The following is a 23,059-nucleotide window of genomic DNA, read 5'->3' on the forward strand; positions in this document are numbered from 1 at the left end:
GGTGGCGGTGGTCTCCGTGGGTCGCAGTGCGTGGGACACGGCCCCTGATTTGGGCAGCCTGAGGGCCGGTTGGGTCCTGGGCGCCTGGCTCCCTCAGGGATGACGGCTGGGCGGGGTCTGGGGACCTGGCACCGAGGGCGCCGCCAGCTGAGATCTGCCTCCTCAGCCGGGCTAGGCACTGGCGGGAGGACCCGGGCTGGGTGCTGGAGCAGCACTCCTGGGCAGGGTGACCGGCCCGCGCAGGGACCCCTCCTCTTAACGAGGCCTGGACCTCGGAGGGCGAAAGTTGAGCCTTGGGATCTTGCCCCTTCTTGTCAGAACAGAGACTAACATTTGTTTGGTGGACGTTTACAGCAACATCATGACCTGACCTCAAGAGCAAAGGATCTGACACCAAGAAGCTTCCAACAACTAACCCTGCCCCTCCCTCACCTTTCCTGTAAAAGGGCTTTGCTCAAAGCTTTCGGGAAGTTCAGGGTTTTTAAGGCAAGAGCCGCCCGTCTCCTTGCAGGGCCGTGCAATAAACCTTTGTCCGCTCCAAACTGCGACGTTTCAGTATTGTTTGGCCTCACTGTGTGTCAGGCACACGGACTTGAGTTCGCTCACAGTATCAGTTTTTTGTTTGTAGGGATTTGAACCAAGTCTTTTACGTCTTTCCTTTTAGGTGGTTGATTATATCCTGCCACCCTTGGTCTCCTTGGTTCAAAGCGGGAATGGTAAGTGTGACCACATCAGTGAGAATTCCATCAGTTACACATTCTGTTTTCATTCTATCTCCATGTGGTCACGTTCTTGGCATTTTGTTTTCTTTCAAGTGGAGTGGAGACTCTTCAGCTTGCGGCTGCTCTCAGAAACCACATCTCTGCTCGTGAACCAGGAGGTTGGTGATGGCAAGAAGGAGGCGAATGTCGACTCTGACAGCAGTCTTCTGGCTCTCATTAGAGATGTCTTACTTCCCCAGTAAGTCCCATGCACTGCACTCAGGTAGAGAAGTGTAGGGTGCCCAGGATGCTTCTGGCAAACGAGGTCCAATGATGGGCTCGGGGTCGCAGGGACCTTATATTTTTGTCCGGGGGCTTATGCGCTTGCTGTAAAAGAGGTCTAGAAAGAGAGGCAGTAACTACTATGCTGTATAGGATGCAGGAGAATCTCAGTCCATCTTCAAAAACATCCATTTAGAACTTTATCTGTTTTCTACAGGGGACATGACTGGAGTTTTGCAGGTTTAAAAATGTTTGTGGCCAGAGGGATAAGGTTTATTATTCAAGGTCCACATGACAAGACTCCTGAACATAAAATTGGGACTTTTCCTGGACCTACTCAGAAATAATAGAGATGGAAAGAAATCTTCCTTTCCTCCCCTCCAAACTCTTGGAATGGAAATTAAGTTGAGTTAAAAACAGAATATTTTTTGCGGGGGAGGGATGGCGGCAGAACAGTTAATGAGTATTAATGAACAGAAGGGGAGTATTTTTTTCCTTTTACTCCATTGCTCACATAGCACACACACAATAGATGACTGCTAAGAGCACCCAATGCAAATATGTTAAGCTCTAAAATGGCACCTTATAATTCAGACAACACTGTAAATTTTATCAAAGAAAAAAGTTGAAGTTAAAAAAAGTGCATGCCACATATCACTATTAAATAAATTTTTTATAAAATTAAATGTTGGAAAGCGCGTCAGGCATTAAAGCGCGTGCCTGATCCTGCTTCCTCAGGGCCTGGCCTGCAGTCTGAGTCAGTTCAGCAAATTTTCAAGGATGGCAGCTCCACCAGATGCTCCCCGATATTTGTTAAACTTCTCAAGATCTGTTCTTATTAAAAAGCCTTTTTTTTTTTTTTTGCACAATATAGAAACCAGACCTAATTATATTCCGAAGAGCTCGACCACTCCTTGTTGGCTTAGGAAGGTATATTTTATGAAGTGTGTAGCCAGCGTGTGACAACCCTTCTCCCAGCTGAGGGAGCCTGTCTTGACTGACGGGAGCTTGACCTGTGATGGCTTGATTTACAAGCTAGCCCCTTGGTTCTTTTTGCCTCCCGTGCTTCTGCAGTTGGCTTCAGGGAGACTCCTGGTAATACATGCAGTAAGAATACTTTTGATACTCAAAGTAAGAAAATGATTATCTATATGAAAAACAATTAAACTTTGTCATGTGGAGCTTTCTCAGTGATAAACTATCAATGAATATATTTTTGGTTGCATTTGTTATATATGCGTGTGTGCATTGTGTGGTTTGTACTTAATGTGGGTAGATATAAGATTCCAATCTTGTTTCATGGGATTAATTAATGCTATCAGTGCCATCTTATGTGCTACCCGACGACTTGTACTGAAGCAATTTTCAGGATCTGAGATGTCCCCCAAGAGGGACAGGATTACCTCCAGCAAGACTTCTCAGTTTAACAATAGTTTGTTAACACCGGTGCACATTTGAAATAAAATCTCATCGTTTCTAAAGTCTGCCCACTTATGGAACAGTCTGTAGTATAAAAAGTATTGAATCTGTAATTTTAGTGCTCCTATTTTATTCATTTGAGCTATCATAAATAATATGTATTTCCTTTAATGGGCATCTTTACCTTTTCCAGAGATGAGGAATTAAAGAGGAAAACACAAATGTAAACCACATGGCAACTCAAGAACAAATGTAATGTAGATGAGCTCAGGTTTTGATTAAGCAATTTGAAATCCACTTTGGATAATGTTATGGGATTTATTGGGATGTGGTGTGGAATGTTTTCAAACCTTGTGTACTGATTCTGATGTGAAGTGCAGGTCTTGGCTCTGCATTTAATTTTTTAAGCCTCAGTTTCCTCATCTATAAAATGAGGATAATAGTACCTAATTTAGAAGATTCAGAAATGAGGATTAAATGGGATACTTCTTGTAAAGCACTTAGTACAGTGTGTGGGACATAGTACGTTCTTTGTTTTATTGTTTATTTTATTTATTTTTGGATGCGTTGGGTCTTAGTTGCGGCATGCGAGATCTTCGTTGAGACATGCGGGAATCTTTCGTTGTGGTGTGCGGGCTTCTCTATAGTTGTGGTGTGCGGGTTGTTTTTTCTCTTCCCTAGTTGTGGCATGCGGGCTCCAGGGCGCGTGGGCTCTCTAGTTGAGGAGCGCAAGCTCAATAGTTGTGTCGCGTGGGCTTAGTTGCTCCGCAGCACGTGGGATCTTAGTTCCCTGACCAGGGATCGAACCCACATGCCCTGCATTGTAAGGCAGATTCTTTACCACTAGACCACCAGGGAAATCCCCCATAGTACGTTCTTGACAAATATGTAGCACCACTACTGTTATTATTAGGAACATTGTAATCCCTCCTATTAAACTTTAAAATGAAGATTGTAATGGTACAGTGATAGTAATACTCCATACTCCATAGAAGTGGCCATTAAATAGATGCTGATGGCTGTGCCCACCTGGCATATATAGTAAGGGCTCAATAAATATTATGTAAAAAATCTAAAAAAATGAAATACAAATGATGAATTCATTTAATTTTGATACTAGAAAACTAGAAACCTTGACAAGGAATTTGGTCTTTGAAGATAGCTCTTGGTAATCAATAAGTTTAGAAATGCTCATAATGGAAAATTCATGTTCTTCAATGAGTATGTGCATATAATGGCTTAAGGATAATGAAGTTTCTAGAGTTTATAGGAGCTATATAAAACCTGCTTCAATGTGCAAATAGACATATTAACGTCGATCCTTTTAATTTTGTTAAAAGTTTTAATCCTTTTTTGACCTTAAAAAATACTTTGGGTAAAGCCAAGGTGACAATCTTTTCAGTCTTTTCACCTGTAAGTGTTGTATTAGTTAAGACGATTTCTTTTTTTTTAATAAATTTATTTTATTTATTTATTTTTGGCTGAGTTGGGTCTTCATTGCTGCACGTGGCTTTCTCTAGTTGCGGCGAGCGGGGGCTTCTCTTTGTTGCGGTGCGCAGGCTTCTCATTGCGGTGGCTTCTCTTCTTGCGGAGCACGGGCTCTAGGTGCACGGGCTTCAGTAGTTGCAGCATGCAGGCTCAGTAATTGTGGCTCATGAGCTCTAGAGTGCAGGCTCAGTAGTTGTGGCACACGGGCTTAGTTGCTCCGCGGCATGTGGGATCTTCCCGGACCAGGGCTCGAATCCGTGTTCCCTGCATTCGCAGGCGTATTCCCAACCACTGCGCCACCAGGGAAGCCCCAGTTAAGACGATTTTATTTGCAAACAGTAATACTTAACTCAGACTAATTTGCAAAGTAATTATTTGCTCACATAACGAAGAAGTCAGAGACTTGTGCTGGTGTCAAATATAGCTGGATTCAGGGGTTTAAATTACGTCTGCAGTACTGTGTGTATGTCTCTTTCTTACCATCTCTTCTCTGCCTACACCTATGTGGCTTTGTTCTCAAAGAGGCTCTTTCTACTTGGTGGTTAAGTGGCTCCTGGTTGATGATTCTAGCGAAAAGAGTGGATGTCTTTTCTAATGGCTGTTACAAAATTTTCAGGGAGCACAATAATTTAATCTTGTTATAAATACCATGTAATACCTCTGTTCCAGGTGCTTTTCAGAACTGTGGTGTGATATGAATGAAAATTCAGTTGTAAGAATAAATATCATATTAAAATAAGTATTAGTTATGGTTCTCAGAGAAACAGAACAAATAGGATATATATATATATATATAGAGAGAGAGAGAGAGAGAGAGAGAGAGAGAGGGAGATTGAGATTTATTATAAGGAATTGGCTCACATGATTATGGAGGCCAAGAAGTCTTAAGATCTGCAGTGTGCAGGCAGGGACCCAGGAGAGCCAATAGTATATTTCCAGTTTGAGTCTGAAGGCCTGAGAACGAGGAGAGCTGAGGGTATACTTACCAGTACCAGCCTGAAAGCTGACAGGCTGGAGACCCAAGAAGAGTTGATGTTTCCATTCAAGACCAAAGGCAGCAAAAGACCCATGTCCCAGCTCAAGGAAGTGGGGCAGGAGGAGTTCCTTCTTACTCAGTCTTTTTGTTCTATTTTGGTCTTCAGTGGATTAGATGAGGCCCACCCACAGTAGGGAGGGCAATCTGCTTTACTCTGTCTACTGACTCAAACGTTAATCTCATCCAGAAATACTCTCACTGACACACCCAGAATGTTTGGTGACACACCAGTAATCAAACGTTGGTGGCCTGTGGCCCAGTCAAGTTGACGCGTCACCCCATCTATCATAGATAACGTGAGTGAATGGCTTACTATATAAATTGTGAATATCAAAGAACCGTTACCCCTTCTCACTGTGCATGCTTTGCTTTCTAAAGAGATGAAGTTTAGTTACAAGCATTTGTTTAGTGCCTTTTGTATGTGGAGGATTATGTAATAACCACATATAGAGAGATGGTATTTGAGTTAGACTTTGAAACCTGGGTATGATTGGATGGAAGAGGCGTGGCTACCCCAGGCAGGAATGGGGTAAGCAGAGGTGTGGAAGTGGCAGAGTGGTGGGCAGTAAGCAGACCAGCTTATTTCTAGCAGAAATCTGCATGTGAGAGTTCTGTGAAATAAGCTTGGGAGAAAAGTTTTCTCTCTTCATCAGCCCGTTCATTCACTGATACTAATTATATCCATCTTATTTCATGGGCATATTTCTAATAATGACTAAGATAGGCACAGCCTCTGCCTTTGTGGAATGGATTGTCTGGTAGAGCCAGGTAGTTCATAAATTAATCATTTTTTTTAACCGTAGAAGTTTGTAAGTCATAAATGTTTAAGTATAAATTAAATAAATATCAAAGCTACCGGCTTAAAACAACAGAAATGTATTCTCTCACAGTTTAGGAGGCTGGAAGTCTGACATCAAGGTGTCAGCAGGGTTAGTTCTGTTTTGAGACTCTGAGGGTGAATCCACGTATCTCTGCCAGCTTCTGGTGGCTTCCGGGCATCCTGGGTTTATGGCAGCATCTCTCCAGTCTGTGTCTGTCTTCACATGGCCTTCTCCCCTGTGTGTCTGCCTCACATTCGCCTCTGCTTCTCTCTTGTAAGGACATCTGTCATTATCTTTAGGGCCTACCCTTAAATTCAGGGTGATCTTACCTCAAGATCCTTACCTACTTCTGTAAAGACCCTTTTCCCAAATAAGGTCACATTCACAGGGGGTCAGCACTTGGACATATCTTTTGGGGGCCATCATTCATCCCAGTATACAGATGCAGGACCAAAGTCACTGTTTCTGTGCTGCCTCACGTTCTTTTAGGTGCCCGAAATTCTTTTCACGTGGCCCCTCCATCTTCAAGTCCACAGTGGTTTGTCAAATCCCCTTCATGCTTGCCATTACTCTGACTTCCTCTTTGGCCACCAGCTTGAGAAAACCATATGCTTATTGAAGCTGGTGGTAGTGTTCATTGGTAATGTGGATCTTGTGATTAGAATGTATTTGTATTCAAATCTTGGCCCTGCCATTGACTTGGTGTGTGTGCCCTCCCTTCCTCCTTCCCCTTCCTGCTTTCCATTTCTCCTCCTTTCTTCAAGATAGTTGAAATGCCAGGAACGTAACTGCTATCTGTATGGTTAATGAGGAAAAGTTTTTTTCTGGGAAGAAAGATAAACCACATATACTCAGAAAATTGCCATGACTTTTTCCAGCAAAGAGATAAGATTTAATTTTAAAGGTTCATGCAGAAGAGAAGAAGCAATATTTAATGGAACTTAAGCCCAGAGTGACCTTATTAATTAAAATCAGCATCTCTCAGAAGTTTTATATCAAAGTCATTATCAGTGAAATCTTAACATTGAAAGTAGTCCTCTGCTGACTGTTTGAACTTTTTCTTCTGACACTTGTTACATAAAGGGAGAGCATTGCTCTTTCAGTATTTAGCTATAAACAGGACTAGATCCTCCACTCAGGAAACACATCACTACTCTTGGGGAAGAGGAAATTCTAATATTCCTACAAATGTAAATAATGTAATTTGAACTACCTTGTGTGATTGTTCACAGGAGGTTTAAAACCCTTCGTCTGCTCTCCTCTCCCTCCTTTCTCCCATTTATCATATAAATGATATATCAAGTGACTTCTATGTGCCGGGAACTCAGAATACAGTGGTGAGAAAGATTGAATCCTTGCCCCTGGGTGTTCTTACAGTATATTGGGTGAGACAAAGCAGTAAATAAATATATAAGGTGATTTCAGTTAATTGTGAGTGCTCTGAAGAAAATACAGAAAATGGTGTAAGTAGGTAGAGAATGACACCTGCCGTATCAGTAAACAAAGGATGTTGTGGCCATCAAGCCCTCAGCCACTGCCACCACCCCAGACTCTGCACCCTGGGGGGATTCAGGATGGAGAAAAGCAGGACACTGGCCCCAGATAGCTAAGGTGCATATCAAAGGAATGATTTCAATCAGCCCAGACTCTTGCATCTTCCCATACAGAGAAAAGTGCTAGATTCATTCACTCGAGGTGCCTGGTTTTTCTTTAATTGACAGTAATCTTTTGATGTTCCGACTACCTGCCTGGTTTTTGTTGCAAAAACTCCTGTATATCCTGGCTCCTCCCTTACTTCTCTGGAGTAGTTCCTCAGATCGACCTGAGAGGGTGCCTCTCAGGCTTAAGTCCTCAACAAGTCTGCCAAATAAAACATAATTCTCAACTTTTAGGTTACACTTTTTTTTTTTAAATCGACAAAGGGAAATGGAGGGAGGGTCTATTTTATTTTATTTCAATAGCATAGTCAGGGAAGGCTTTATGCCAGGCAGCAAGCCGTGGGGAAAAAATGTGCTGAGCAATTTGCCTTTGGTAGACTGGAACCACTTTGCGAACATGTTTTGTTCTGTTTTCATATTTTTCTTTAGCTTTGAGTGTTTCGTATTGAAAAGAGATCACGCTGATATAAATGTGTTTACAGTGTTTTTATGACAGTAGGACATTCAGCATTTCTCTCCTGGGGAAAGTGAGTACTGTCTTTTTTTTTTTTTTTTTTTTTTTTTACAATTCTCTTGTGACCTGTACAATCATCAGGGCCATAATGACTTCATAAATTATTAAGGCTTTGTTTTTTAAAATCTCAGAAAGGACTGTATCCTTGACAACTTAGAATTGTATTTCCTTTTAGAAATTTGAATTTATAAATGGATTTTATTAGTTGCAACACACTGTAGAGTTGATGTCTCTGAAATAATATCCAGCAAAAGTCATGAGTTTCACTACCTGATTTCTGTGTTGGTGGCTCAGAGGACATCCAGATGTTTCTGTGTTGCATCTTTGTCTCCCTTAACTACAAGTATTCTATGTTGAAATAGGCATGAACTTGACCATCTTTGATGGGAAACAGAATATATAGGAGTATTTCATTTTGGGCCATTCCTTAGATAAGATGTTTTTTTTTGCAGATAATATTTAATTAAATATTTTTGCACCAAAAGAAAGTTCCACTTTGTTCTTTTTACTTAATCCTTTTATGTTTTGAGTGTGTACCTAAATCAGTGCATTTAGGTGGAGTGATTTTTCCTCTTTTGGGGGTACAACCTATGGGAATCTGAATTGGGATAATTTGGGAGTTAGAGTAAAGGTAAAGGTACTTTCATCCTTCTGAATCAGAATAATTCTAGTGCTCCAGTTCTTTGGATAATATTTTGTAAACCTTAAGTGTTGCTTTAGTGAAGTCATTGTTTGGTTGTTGTTTTTTAGCCTTTCAGGCCTTCATAATGAAAATTTGCTGTTGATTCTATCGAAGAAGCCCAGACATTAGGGCTTACCATCTGAAATTATATTTAATACTTATTTTGAAGTCTTACTTATGTTTCTCTCACTTAAAAAATATAATATATATATATGTATGTATATATGTATCTTCCCCACCATTTGTTTATTTCTCCATCCACTATGTATCCATGTAACTACTGATATGCCTAAGTATCTATGCATCCATGCAAGACAATAGAGTGTCGCGTAGAACTTAGGTCACATAAAAACACAAGATTGGAAAGTCTCAAGATATCAACTATTTATTTGATTTATGCCCTCTCTCAGTTCATAAAATTTTGGAGTTGACTCAAGATATCACCTAGTACAAATTTTGGAAGAACCTGTACAGAAAATGCCCAAAAGAGTAGGCTATCTTCCCCTTTCTCATAGCAGTCCAGGGAAAGTCCGCAACTTTCTCCAAAGGTAGATTTCACCTCCATGCTTTTGCTGTTTGGCAGCCTTCTCTTTATCTAGCCCCACACATCTCCTTCCTTTAAACTCTTTAAGCCTGGAATCCACCTTGCACTGTTACAAATGCATTTTAACATAATGCCTTCCTCATAGCTTCCTTTGCTCAGAAACCTTGAAACCTTTAGGTTGCAGAAAATAACATTAATAGTTCTTACCCCGCCATTCAAGACTCTCAGTGTTTTGCCTCTTGCCTACCATTTTATGTTAACATCTGCCTTCTCCACTATATGGTTTCTCCATTCCTGGTGAGATTTACTTAGTACTTTCTGAAATTTCCTCCTTGGAACCTGTGTCTTCCTCCTACCCCCAGACATTGTACTGTGAATATCTGTATCTATACTTATATAACACTCTTTTATTGACTGTCTTGTGATCTCCTTACCTATACCTACATTTATAAATGTTTTAAAATCATTAAACAGTTCCTGGTTAGTAAATATGTAGGATTTTCCCTGTATTTCACTATTATATGTACTGCTACAAAGACCATTTTTAGGGCTACAACTTTGGGTGCATACTGATTTCCTTTTGTTGAATCTCTAGATGTGGAACCACTGTGTTGAAAATTAAATACATGTTAAGGGCATTTGACATGTTTTGACAATGTTTTTTTTGAAGATGACAAACGGTGTATACTACCAGCTTCTGTTTATGAAACTGCCTGTTTTTCTGTACTCTTAGTAGCTTCAGCTTGCATTCCTTCAGATAGTCATGATGCTGACAATTTTCTCCCCATATTTGTTGGCCATTTACATTCTTCTTAGGTGGATTTTATACTTTTTCTTTTTTTAGTGGGATGGTTGTTGGTTTGCAAATAGCTCTTTACATATTAAGAATGTATAGGGCTTCCCTTGTGGCACAGTGGTTGAGAGTCCACCTGCCAATGCAGGGGACACGGGTTCATGCCCCGGTCTGGGAAGATCCCACATGCCGTGGAGCAGCTAGGCCCGTGAGCCATGGCCGCTGAGCCTACGTGTCCGGAGCCTGTGCTCCGCAACGGGAGAGGCCACAACAGTGAGAGGTCCGCGTACCGCGCAAAAAAAAAAAAGAATGTATAAAATATACCAATATTCTGCAAATAAATTTTCCTGCATTTGATTTGTTTATGGTGGTTTTGCCACTGAGAAGCATTTACTACTTAAAAACTTTAAAACTGTGAATATTTTTTGGATTCATTTCTCTTTGTTGTCATGCTATAGAGGCCTTCTCACCTAAGAATATGTGAATATTTACTCATTTTAGTATTTCAACAAAGTTAAAATTTGTACTTGAATTTTTAATTTATTGATGATACATTTTCTTAAGATATGGCCTGACCGTTCTGTCTCCCTTTCTGTGATGACTCTTTCTTGTCCAATGTTGGGTCACCTTTCTTTCCTTATAATTTGTGTGTCTATTCTTGATCCCACACTACACTTAACAATTCTAGTGGTTTTGTAAAGTACTTTTCGCTTTTCTTTTAGCAGGTTCTTCCTCATTGTATTTGTCCTTAAAATTCCATGGATATCCTGGAATCACTCTTTCCTCCCAGATTCTCAGAGTACACTCCATTGACATGTGAAATGTGAGTTTAGGGTTTAATTCCAGCAGAGTGGACCTTTTTATGATATGGTGCCTCCCCTTTCCCTCAGTGAAATAGGCACTTCTTTCCATGTGGCCAATTCTTTGGTCACACCCCCCAGAATAACTCCTCACAATAATCAGAGTTATTTAGGTAGCCTGTTTCAATGTTCTGCCAGCCTACCTGCTTGACACTGGTTACTCCAGGCACTTGACAAGGTAGGGAAGAGTCTATCCCTCGGATCCCTGAATATGTGATTTTTAGCACTTTTCTCTCCTCTTGGATAGAGAATTTAGTATGAATGGCTTTTCTTGCTTGGTTTTCAGCTGTTTGGGACCTAGCAAAGATCCCTTATTTGGGGAGGATCCTAGAAGTGGAAGAGAGGGGTGTTGGGACACTATCTAGACAGCATGCTCTCATGTCGATAGCGATTGCAGTCTCTGGCCGGGCTCAGGGCACTTGGAGGGCTCCTCTCCAGCCCCCGTCCATCCAAGTGGGCCAGCTCCTCACTGGTCACTCTCCTTTATAGCCATATCAGGAGTCTGGGGTTATCTTTTTTTTGTTTTGTTTTCCTGCCAAGTCTTATTCAGAGGAGTGCAAAATACAATTACTATCAGCTCAGTTGCAATCTCTCTCTTGAGAAAGACAAGCTTAATAAATCACAGCATTCTTTTGGCTAGTTCTTGCTGACCATTAGAAACCTATCTAAAATATGTTCAATATATCAATATTTCTATTCTAAACATATCCGTTATAAAATTTACCCTTCTTTTTCCAAGGGGGGAAAAACATAGCAATATTCTTTGGGAAAATTGTTACACATTAGGCTGGTACAAGCTTCACCCTTCCCTCCTGTTTCAAGGTTAAATAACCTTCAAACAACCTCAACACATTCGTATTTCAGACAGTAAAAGTTTCATCAGTGTTTTGTTTTTAAATGTAGGTTCTACATATTCTTCAGTCCCTTTAAAAATATTTCATATTTTTCAGTCCTCTTGAGATTGTTTTCTCTATTATATTTCTAACTAATTGTCCATATATTCTCCTCTGCTTTCTATACAAGCATGTGAGTAAGGACATCCCATGGGCAGCTTTTTAAAATTCATAGTTTTGTGGTCCTTTCCTCAGTGATTCCAGTAAGTCTGGGAGTGGGGACGAGGGGAGCTGGTCATCTGGGATATGTGAGTGACTCCTAAGAAGCTTCTTACCCCTACTTCTGTTGAAATTCTCTGGCTGACAATTTGCGAATACCAGTCATCAGTGGAAGAGTGCATTCTTCTCTTATCTCTGACTTTAATGCCTCACTATAAACTCAGCAGTGCCTCAGTTTCCCTGTTAAGGATGTGTGCTGCAAACGCTTAGCTCAGCAGGTGTGGGGTGGTTCAAACCCTGCACATTACGAAGAAACTGGCTCTTGACTCCCTTCTGGGAGAGTCCTTCTGAGCCTTTGGAGTATCCTTCCTGATAAGAGAGTCTGTATCCCTGGGGCCTTGAGCCATGCCAGATAATTCACGCTAACAATGTGAATTAAGGCGGGGCATTGGGCCACACCATATCAGCTTGACCCTCGGAGGGGCTGGAGACAGAGGTTAGCCACACAGGCACTCCACACCTAAGGGACCGACCGCTAATAAAACCCTGGACGCCAGTGCTTCCCTGGCTGGCAGTACTTCACACGTGTTTTCACGCCTTGTTGCTGGGAGGATTAAGCTCTGTCCACACAACTGCACTGGGAGAGGACAGCTAGAAGCTTGTTGCCTGGTCCCTCCTGGACTCTGTACTATGTGCCTTTCATCTTTGCTGATTTTAACCAGTATCCTTTCTCTGTAATAAACCGCAGTCGGGAACATAACAGCTTTTCTGAGTGCTGTGAGTCCGTCTAGCAAATCATTGAACCTAAAGGTAGTCTTGGGTGCCCCCAATTGAGGATGATAAGAGCTTTTTATTTTATAAGACTATTAAGAAAAGGAAAATGCTGAGTTGTTAGTTTTTTAAAAAATTTCGAATTGTATGTTAATTTTACAAATACATTTTTATCACCTCTAAAGATGTTCCTTGATTTTTGTTTTATTCGTATGATAAAATGTCTGGTTTTCCTCAATTTGATTTTTATTTGTTAATATTTTATTTATGAACGATTGGTATTTTGTCTTTTATCTTTGTCGTACATGGGTGAATCTTTAATTGCTGTAATTTAAAAATATTTCATAAGAAAAATTACTGAAATGTGGTACTTCCTGGCTCCTTAAACAGAGTGTTCTACCCAGTTTAACATTTTCTTGACTCACTACCCCCGTTTTGAACATTATGGTGTGTAATGGGCCCTCAGCTCCCATTGGGGGATGAGCGGCTGCTTCCTCTGCGTTAAATGCTCCCTGGACTGCTTTCTGCTAGGAGTTCTTGGGTTTGCTTTCTTTTGTTTTTCCTATGCTTTCAAGCCCCACTTCTTGTAATTCTTGGGTTGTCTTTCTGTAATAGTCCCTCTCCTCCCTTTATTGGCTCCTTTTTTAAAGACTGTGGGCTTAGAGGCTGCATAATTAAGCTTGTTATGTAATGATTTCTAAAATGAGAGTAAATAGGCTCTGAGTAAGAGCCTGGGGCCCTCTACTCTAGAGGATAAAACATCTGCTTCATGTCATGGAGTTTTAAATACACATTTTGGATTTTTGGAGATGTTTTGCTCCCTCGTTAGTTGGTTGTTCTGGAGAGTTAAGTCGTAAAGTTGATTGGTTAGTTTGTCCATTTATTCGTTCATTCATTTGGTGCTTATTAACTGAGCATCTACATGGTATTGTTTACTGGATAGCTGAACCTAAGTAGGTCACACACAGTATACAGGCCAGCTCTGTATCTAGCAAATAACATGGGAGCGCAGTGGAAACTTTTGATGAAGCCATTTTGAGTTTTATTCTCTCTGGTAGTACTTTTCATTTCAGGTTCTAAAGTATTAATAAGAATGCCATTCAGCAAAGAGTTGACATAGCAGATCTGAGACTTCTCTCCTGAGAAAGTCCTGCTTGCAAGGTTGGCCTTGGCTGCCATCTTGGAACTTGGCTCTCAGAGAGCTGCCATTCAGTGTTTAATTGATGAGGTTAGTCCACTGTGCCCAGACTGTTTGTGCAGACAGTATGGTTTATGCTGGATGCCTGCTTTCATTCTGGGAGTCTGGGATTTTTGGTACATGTTAGGTTGCCTATGCGACCAGCCCCACATGATAAATACCTCGGTCACTTGAGTGTCTAATGGGCCCTTGGGCAGTAACATCACGCACACATGCTGCGTTTTTGTGGCTGGGGGGAGAGTGTGCTCTGTGTGACTGCTCGTGGGAGGGAGAGAGGATAAGAAGGACGTAGAATCTTCCAGTCTCCACCTGTGTCTGTCTCCTTTATGACTCAGCTGTGTGCCCTTGCTGTGCTGCTGTACAAAGTCTGTACTATAAATACAACTGTATGTGAGTCTCATGAGTCCTCTAGAATCCCCGAATGTGAGGGTGGTCTTGCGACACCCAACACAAATGCCTAATGTTTCTGGACCTCTTACTGTGTGCGCAGCTCAATACTAATCATTTTACCTGCATTGTCTCATTGAATTTTCCCAACATCCCTGCTCTGTGGGGTAGGTCAGTATCATCACCACCATTGGCAAGTGCTGGTCCTATATCTCATACATTTATTTCAGTATCTATTTTCTTCCACATGTTGAAAACATGGAATATTATTTCTGTTGTTCAGAGGAAACGTTAAGTGACAAAAGCACTGAGTGTTTTTTAATCACGTTGTCATTTCAGGTACGAGCACATCCTCACGGAGCCTGACCCCGTACCAGCATATGCTCTGAAGCTGCTAGTTGCCATGACTGAACACAACCCAACTTTTACCAGGTACTGTCACTTCAAATTTTCTTTTCTCTGCTTCTCATCTAGAAAGTGAATTTTCTGTGTTCTGAAAATGTTGTTAAAGATGAGATTCTACAAGGCTTATGTTTGAGTTACCATAGTGGTAAATTTTCATGTTTTATGGTTTGTAGTATCTGTCATCTGTGGTGTTTTGGGTCATGTTCTCATATTTTTATTCTTTATTAGAGTTTGCATACTGTGGAATTCATAATGCTTTAAAATGATAAATTCTTTAAAGAGAAAATACTAACACATATACTTTTATTCTTTTTAACATCTTTATTGGAGTACAGTTGCTTTACAATGTTGTGTTAGTTTCTGCTGTATAACAAAGAGAATCAGCTATATGTATACATATATCCCCATGTCCCCTCCCTCTTGCGTCTCCCTCCTACCCTCCCCATCCCACCCCTCTAGGTGGTCACAAAGCACTGAGCTGATCTCCCTGTGCTATGTGGCTGCTTCCCACTAGCTAGCTATTTTACATTTGGTAGCGTATATATGTCAGTGCTACTCTCTCACTTTGTCCCAGCTTACCCTTCCCCCTCCCCGCGTCCTCAGGTCCATTCTCTACGTCTGTGTCTTTATTCCTGTCCTGCCCCCTGGGTTCATCAGAACCATTTTTTTTATTTTTAGATTCCATATGTATGTGTTAGTATACGGTATTTGTTTTTCTCTTTCTGACTTACTTCACTCTGTATGACAGTCTCTAGGTCCATCCACCTCACTACAAATAACTCGATTTCATTTCCTTTTATGGCTGAGTAATATTCCATTGTATATATGTGCCACGTCTTCTTTATCCCTTCATCTGTCGATGGACACTTAGGTTGCTTCCATGTCCTGGCTATTGTAAATAGAGCTGCAATGAACATTGTGGTACATGGTTCTTTTTTTTTTATTTAACATCTTTATTGAGGTATAATTGCTTTACAATGGTGTGTTAGTTTCTGCTTTATAACAGAGTGAATCAGTTATACATATACATATGTTCCCATATCTCTTCCCTCTTGCGTCTCCCTCCCTCCCACCCTCCCTATCCCACCCCTCCAGGCGGTCACAAAGCACCGAGCTGATATCCCTGTGCCATGCGGCTGCTTCCCACTAGCTAGCTACCTTACGTTTGGTAGTGTATATATGTCCATGCCTCTCTCTTGCTTTGTCACAGCTCACCCTTCCCCCTCCCCGTATCCTCAAGTCTGTTCTCCAGTAGGTCTGTGTCTTTATTCCCGTCTTTACCCCTAGGTTCTTCATGACATTTTTTTTTCTTAAATTCCATATATATGTGTTAGCATACGGTATTTCTCTTTCTCTTTCTGACTTACTTCACTCTGTATGACAGACTCCAGGTCTATCCACCTCATTACAAATAGCTCAATTTCGTTTCTTTTTATGGCTGAGTAATATTCCATTGTATATATGTGCCACATCTTCTTTATCCATTCATCCGATGATGGGCACTTAGGTTGTTTCCATCTCCTGGCTATTGTAAATAGAGCTGCAATGAACATTTTGGTACATGACTCTTTTGGAATTATGGTTTTCTCAGGGTATATGCCCAGTAGTGGGATTGCTGGGTCATATGGTAGTTCTATTTGTAGTTTTTTAAGGAACCTCCATACTGTTCTCCATAGTGGCTGTACCAATTCACATTCCCACCAGCAGTGCAGGAGTGTTCCCTTTTCTCCACACCCTCTCCAGCATTTATTGTTTCTAGATATTTTGATGATGGCCATTCTGACTGGTGTGAGGTGATAGATACCTCATTGTAGTTTTGATTTGCATTTCTCTAATATTAATGACGTTGAGCATTCTTTCATGTGTTTGTTGGCAACCTGTATATCTTGTTTGGAGAAATGCCTGTTTAGGTCTGCCCATTTTTGGATTGGGTTGTTTGTTTTTTTGATATTGAGCTGCATGAGCTGCTTGTATATTTTGGAGATTAATCCTTTGTCCGTTGATTTGTTTGCAAATATTTTCTCCCATTCTTAGGGTTGTCTTTTGGTCTTGTTTATGGTTTCCTTTGCTGTGCAAAAGCTTTGAAATTTCATTAGGTCCCATTTGTTTATTTTTGTTTTTATTCCTGTTTCTCTGGGAGGTGGGTCAAAAAGGATCTTGCTGTGATTTATGTCATAGAGTGTTCTGCCTATGTTTTCCTCTACGAGTTTTATAGTGTCTGAGCTTACATTTAGACTTTAATCCATTTTGAGTTTATTTTTGTATAAATGACTCTACTGCCCAAAGCAGTCTACAGATTCATTGCAATCCCTATCAAACTACCAATGTCATTTTTCACAGAACTAGAACAAAAAGTTTCACAGTTTGTGTGGAAACACAAAAGACCCTGAATAGCCAAATCAATCTTGAGAAAGAAAAACAGATCTGGCGGAATCAGGCTCCCTGACTTCAGACTATACTACAAAGCTGCAGTAATCAAGACAGTATGGTGCTGGCACAAAAACAGAAATATAGATCAATGGAACAGGATAGAAAGCCCAGAGATAAACCCATGCACATATGGTCCCCTAATCTATGACAAAGGAGGCAAGAATATACAATGGAGAAAAGACAGCTTCTTCAATAAGTGGTGCTGGGAAAACTGGACAGCTACATGTAAAAGAATGAAATTAGAACACTCCCTAACACCATACACAAAAATAAGCACATACACTTTTAAAAAGTCAGTTCTCACCTCATTGTACTGAACAATTATTTATTTTTTTCTGAACAATTATTTATTAAATCTCTGTAGTATTTATAGACTATAATTTTTCTGCTTTTTTTAGAATTAATGTTTTTTTTAAAAATAAATTTATTTATTTATTTTTGGCTGCTTTGGGTCTTTGTTGCTGCATGTGGGCTTTCTCTAGTTGCAGCGAACGGGCTACTCTTTGTTGCGGTGCATGGGCTTCTCATTGTGGTGGCTTCTCTTGTTGTGGAGCACGGGCTCTAGGTGCGCGGGCTTCAGTAGTTGTGGCACGTGGGCTCAGTAGTTGTGGCTCGTGGGCTCTAGAGTGCAGGCTCAGTAGTTGTGGTGCACAGGCTTCATTGCTCCGTGGCATGTGGGACCTTCCCTGACTAGAGCTCGAACCTGCGTCCCCAGCATTGGCAGGCGGATTCTTAACCTGTGCGCCACCAGTTAAGTCCTTTTTATTTATTTATTTATGTTTTTAGTTGACATATTTTCATTGTGTAGTGGAGAGCTTTTTGTCTTTATTGAAGACCCTGCCTGTGATGATACCAAATTTTTTCGTGCTGGTTGCCTAGGGTAGCAGCAGCTGCTTCACACTTGCAAAGAACGGCTTGTCAGAGAGCACCCAACTCTGCAGAAAGGCAAGAGAAGAGTTGTTGCTTTCAAACAAGAAGACTAGTTTTGGTTGTATGGATGGTGTGTGAGGACCTTTTGCGTTTGGATCCTGTACCTGTAGGTGCAGTGCACCTGTAGAGTTTCCCTTTGATGTTTCTCAGAGAACTAAATCATACAGTCCCAACCACCTGGATTTCACCCGGTCTTCTGTTTACAAGTCCTGCATAGTGATGAGCCAGCATCATATTGTTAGTGCTGAACAAGAAAGGCTATTTGTAGAGTATCTGTATTGAGTGAAAGGCTGACCTAAGACAACCTTCGCAAGGGGTGTGCCAGGGCCCGGGGTATGCCATGACCCAGTCGCAGGGCTGCCCCGGTGCTCTGGGTCTTCAGGTCAGCCACAGTGTGGGGCCTGTCACAGCTCTCAGGCCTATGTCCTGCTGTGAGCAGCCTCATTTGTTTCCAGAGAGTGACATATAAACATTACCCTGTACTCCCTGTGCCACGTTGCAAAAGAATTTGGGGAGCACTTAACCCTTTATATTGTTGGCAATTCTGAATCCTGTGTTTCTGTAGTCTTTTAAAAGTCTGTCCAATGAGCCTTCTAAATTTCTCACTCAGAAGGCACCATTCTCTATTCCTACAGAAGAAGTTTATGTCTAAAGAGTGAATCTGTGTTAGGAGTTAAAGCCAAATTCAGATAGTTGTTTCTTTTCTGGACCTTTGATACCAAGTGGGAATATTGTATACTGATTTTATCCTTTCATTAGATTGAACAGATTGCATTTCCTTTTTTTTTTATGTTGACTCTTGCTCATTGATGTGGCATGTTTTCAGGCTACTTTCTCTTCTTGCCAACTCTTTATTAAATTCATCTGAATTTCTTCATATTGAGGGAAAAAATCTAGTGAGATGGAAACAGATAACTGATGGCCTATAACCTTTTTATTTTAAAATGGTTAGACACTAGGTTTAGAAGTCAGTTTATTTTTTTTTTTAGTCTACAAGCAGAATTCAATGGATTAATTTTTATAAACTTTTTTCTTTGTTTTCCTTGCATAATTAATACTTGAATATGTTGTCTTTGTATTAAATTCCAACACTATGATCAAGAGGTCCCCTGGGCTTCCTCATTCCCCACCACTGCTGCACAGGTCTCTCCCCCAGGGCTAATACTTCTTATTATTTTGGTGGGTGTCCTTCCTGAACTTTTTGGGGGGCTATTTAAATTCAGTATGTATATACTGAATTTAAATAGCTTTGCTTTGTGGTGGTCAGTTTTTTAAAAAATCATAGATAGTATCATTGGGTATGTGTTTTTCTGAAATTTGCCTTTTCATTTATCAAAATTATTTGAAGATCTTTTTGTATCAGTATTTATTCACACTCTTGGCAATATCTTTGCCAAAATTACGGATGAAAATGGGATTTCATTTCATTTTGCATTCACTTATCTACTGATAAGCTCGAACCTCTTAATATTTATTCACTAAATTCAATAGTAAAAGGTCCACAGCCTTCAACCGTCAGTTCTACTTCTAATTATCTGTTCAAGAGAAAAACTCATATATACACAAAGATTTCTGCCTAGGCAAATAATTTTTAAAGTGAGAAAAATGGTTTTAAAATTAAGTTATGTTATAGCTGTAATAAACACAACTATGTAAGGGTTTGAAAGGGCAAGATACATTTTGCATACTGCTCTACAAAAATATCCTAATAATTTTGTAAACTGAAATTGTTTATCACCCCCAAACCCCATTTAAATACCACTTTGCCTTTTGTAGGGTCTCTTTCTGTATTCACTGTCCTCTTCTGTTTGCCTTTTCTCTTGAAACAGGACATTAAAATGAGAGTTGTCCCATGTCGATTTTGGCTCAGGCTCCAGAGGTCAAGAGCAAAGCATTAAAGGCCTGTTTCCACCCACCCGCTCTCTTCTCCCCCACCCCTTCTAAAGGGAGGTGCTAGATCCCACAGGCCCTAGCAACCTGTGTGCATTTTGCAAAATCCATTCATATACCTTGAAGCGGGGGATGGGGGAAAGGAAGTTTTTTATTTCCCTAAGTGGATTTTCTTTTTTTTCAAAAACGAATTTTAAGTGCAACATTTCAAAATGGGTAATACATTTCTATTTGGGGGAAAAAAACAATATAAAAAGATAATACCAAGAAGACCTGTTCCTTCCTCTCCCCACTGTGGTCTTTCCTCACCTTCCCATTATATCCCTTACGGCTGACTGCTTTATTCCTTTTATGTCCAAAGGCAAACTAACGTGACTGTGTGTTTTCTCATCTCTCCCTTTCACACACAAATAGCATATTATGTATGTTTTTCTACCCTATGGCTTTTTTCCCCAATTTTGTTTCTGTGTCGATACATAGAGAGCTTCCACGTTGTGTTTTACAGTTATAAACTCTTCCATTGTATAGATATACCATACTTTGTCTCATTAATGTCTAATGGATAGACTTGAGTTCTTTCTAATCTAGTGATAGAGCAAAGAATGAATAATCTTATATTCATACTTCATTTTGTATGTATGCATGTATGTCTTACAGGCTAAATCCCTAGATATGGTATTTGTGTATCAAAGGATAAATGCACTTAAAATTTGTTTTTAAGTTCGGCCAAATTGCCCTATGGTGGGGACTTGACCATTTTGCATCTCCAAAGGACATGTTTGAGGATGCCTGGCCCCCTACAACCTTGCTATCAGAATTTGTTGTTAAACTTTGGAACTTTGCCAGGGTGATGAGAGGTTATTTCATTGTAATTTTAATTTGCATTTTCCTTTTCATGAGTGCAGTTGAATATTTCTTTATATGGTTAAGGGCCATTTGTATTTTGCTTTTTGCTCATGTTCTTTGCCATCAGTCCTTGGTCTTGGCAATGCCACCCTTCAAACAGAAACACCTCCTGCTTGGCTTTCCATTGCACAAATACGTTACAGGCCACTAATCCGTTTTACTTCTAACAGTGTCTGCACTATTCCTATTTTTTTTTTGCTGTCCTGAGTAGCGTGACCATGGCTGTTACTTTGTATGCTACTTGTGAATCCATGTACGTGTCTCCATTGTGTATCCCTTCTAGAATGGAAATACTGTCTCACAGAGCTTGTGCTTGCCCAGATCCAGTAGATACTGCCAAGCAGTTTTCCAAATTGGTTGTACCAATTTACATTCCGACTAGCATTGTTCACAAGGTCTGGTTGTCATGTAAGCTTTTAATTTTTTTTTTTTTTTTTTTTTGCGGTACGCGGGCCTCTTACTGTTGTGGCCTCTCCCATTGCAGAGCAACAGGCTCCGGACGCGCAGGCTCAGCGGGCATGGCTCACGGGCCCAGCCGCTCCGCGGCATGTGGGAACTTCCTGGACCGGGTCACGAACCCGTATCCCCTGCATCGGCAAGCGGACTCTCAACCACTGCGCCACCGGGGAAGCCCTAAAATTTTTTTTTTAAGTCAGGTTTATTGAAGTGTAAGCTTACATAGAGTAAAATTCACTCATTTTAGGTACGCAGTTCTCTGAGTTTTGAGAAACATACACAATCATGCAACCACCACCACTATCAAGATAGAGTATTTCCATCATTCCAAAGTGTTCCCTCATGCCCCTTTGAATGTTAGCTTATAAAAATTCTGTTTGCCTGGAGAATGATATGACCAGACTGATTTTAAGTTTCATTTTAGTTTTTAAAATTTATTTTTTAAGAGTTAATATATAACACATTTCAAATTTCAGTATTTGAAAGAGTTTACATAGAAAAGCATATTTTCACCCCAGGAGATAGCCACCCTTTGACCAGTTTGTGTGGACACAGTGAGTCCAAGTCCCCTTTGTCCCTCGCTAAGGCTGGACATTTGACCAGTTTGTATATTATCTTTCACATATATGGTAGTATGTCGACTGCACCATTCTATACTCCTTTTCAAAAATATGTATAACAGCTTTATTGAGATATAATTCACATACCATCTGTACTTTTTTAAAAAACAGATACATAGTATTACATTTTATGAATATTCCGTGTTTATTTAACAAGTCACCTTTTGGTGAACATTTATGTTTTTCTAATCTGTTGGTATTATAAAACAAGGCTACAATTATAATGAATTAATTATTCATCACGTGTGTATATATATGGATAAGATAAATAATGAGAAGTGGAATTGCTTCATCACAGGGTACATAATATCATCTGGGGATCTTTTTTTTTTTTTTTTTTTTTTTTTGCGGTACGCGGGCTTCTCACTGTTGCGGCCTCTCCCATTGCGGAGCATAGGCTCCGGACGCGCAGGCCCAGCAGCCATGGCTCACGAGCCCAGCCACTCCACGGCATGTGGGATCTTCCCGGACCAGGGCACGAACCCGTGTCCCCTGCATCGGCAGGCGGACTCTCAACCACTGCACCACCAGGGAAGCCCTGGGGATCTTTTAAAAAGTCTAAAACCCAGGCCATATCCCAGGCCAATTAAATCACAATCGCTAAGGCTGGACATAGACATCAGTAGTTTTTGAAGCTCACCAGGTGATTACATCGTGCAAAGAAGAGGGTTTTCTTTTGCTCTTTCAATTGAGACCTGTTTCTCTGCCTTTTCATTTTGCTTAACTTACTCTGCCTCTGTAAATTTAGGTGAAACACTTAGAGGTTGCTGTCTTGAAGTGTTGTCCTTATATGGGAGTGTCCCTGTGTAGACTGCGCGTGCCCAGTGCCTTTCGTGGGAGATCTGGATTTGACGTGGACCCAAGTCACATCAGTGAGTGCTGGCAGCTCTCTCCTAGGTGGGGGTGGAGCTGGAGATGGAGGGGCTAGAGCTGGCACCAGGTGTGAGGCAGGACCACCCCTCTGCTCAGTGGCTATCACCACCTAACAGGGGCAGGGTCTGATCCCAGGTTGTAGAGCAGAGGCCCTAACGGTCGGGCCGGAGCTGGCTCTTTGCCTTTAAGCATGGGCCTCCCCTGCTCCGTGCCCTGGGACCCTTGCCCCAGAGGGGGCAGTGCTGAAGTAAGGGGTCCCGTGGGGGCTTTTGGCTCATGTCAGCTGCAGACAGAGGTTCGATCTGTCTCCAGTGCGCCTCCTGCAGAGGCACCAGCAGTTGTT

The 23,059-nt window shown here is 40.9% G+C and overlaps 1 protein-coding gene across 12 annotated transcripts in view; it reads left to right on the forward strand.

Annotated features, from left to right (window-relative positions):
- ULK4 (unc-51 like kinase 4) overlaps window positions 1-23,059 on the forward strand; it is a 518,222-nt gene that overhangs the window by 178,470 nt on the left and 316,693 nt on the right. For all 12 annotated transcript variants that reach the window (XR_016394710.1, XM_089919133.1, XM_022563634.3 and 9 more), the window contains 3 exons: window positions 665-716; window positions 816-960; window positions 14,546-14,638. Coding sequence is in view for 11 of the 12 variants with exons in the window: in XM_089919133.1 (XP_089775259.1) it covers window positions 665-716; window positions 816-960; window positions 14,546-14,638 (290 nt within the window). In the remaining variant the exon portion in view is untranslated. The remainder of the gene's footprint in view (window positions 1-664; window positions 717-815; window positions 961-14,545; window positions 14,639-23,059) is intronic.

Source organism: Delphinapterus leucas, chromosome 10 (assembly GCF_059928025.1).
Source record: "Delphinapterus leucas isolate spDelLeu-1000000601 "Yukka" chromosome 10, BTC_Dleu_Yukka2, whole genome shotgun sequence".
In the NCBI taxonomy this organism is placed as follows: domain Eukaryota; kingdom Metazoa; phylum Chordata; class Mammalia; order Artiodactyla; family Monodontidae; genus Delphinapterus; species Delphinapterus leucas.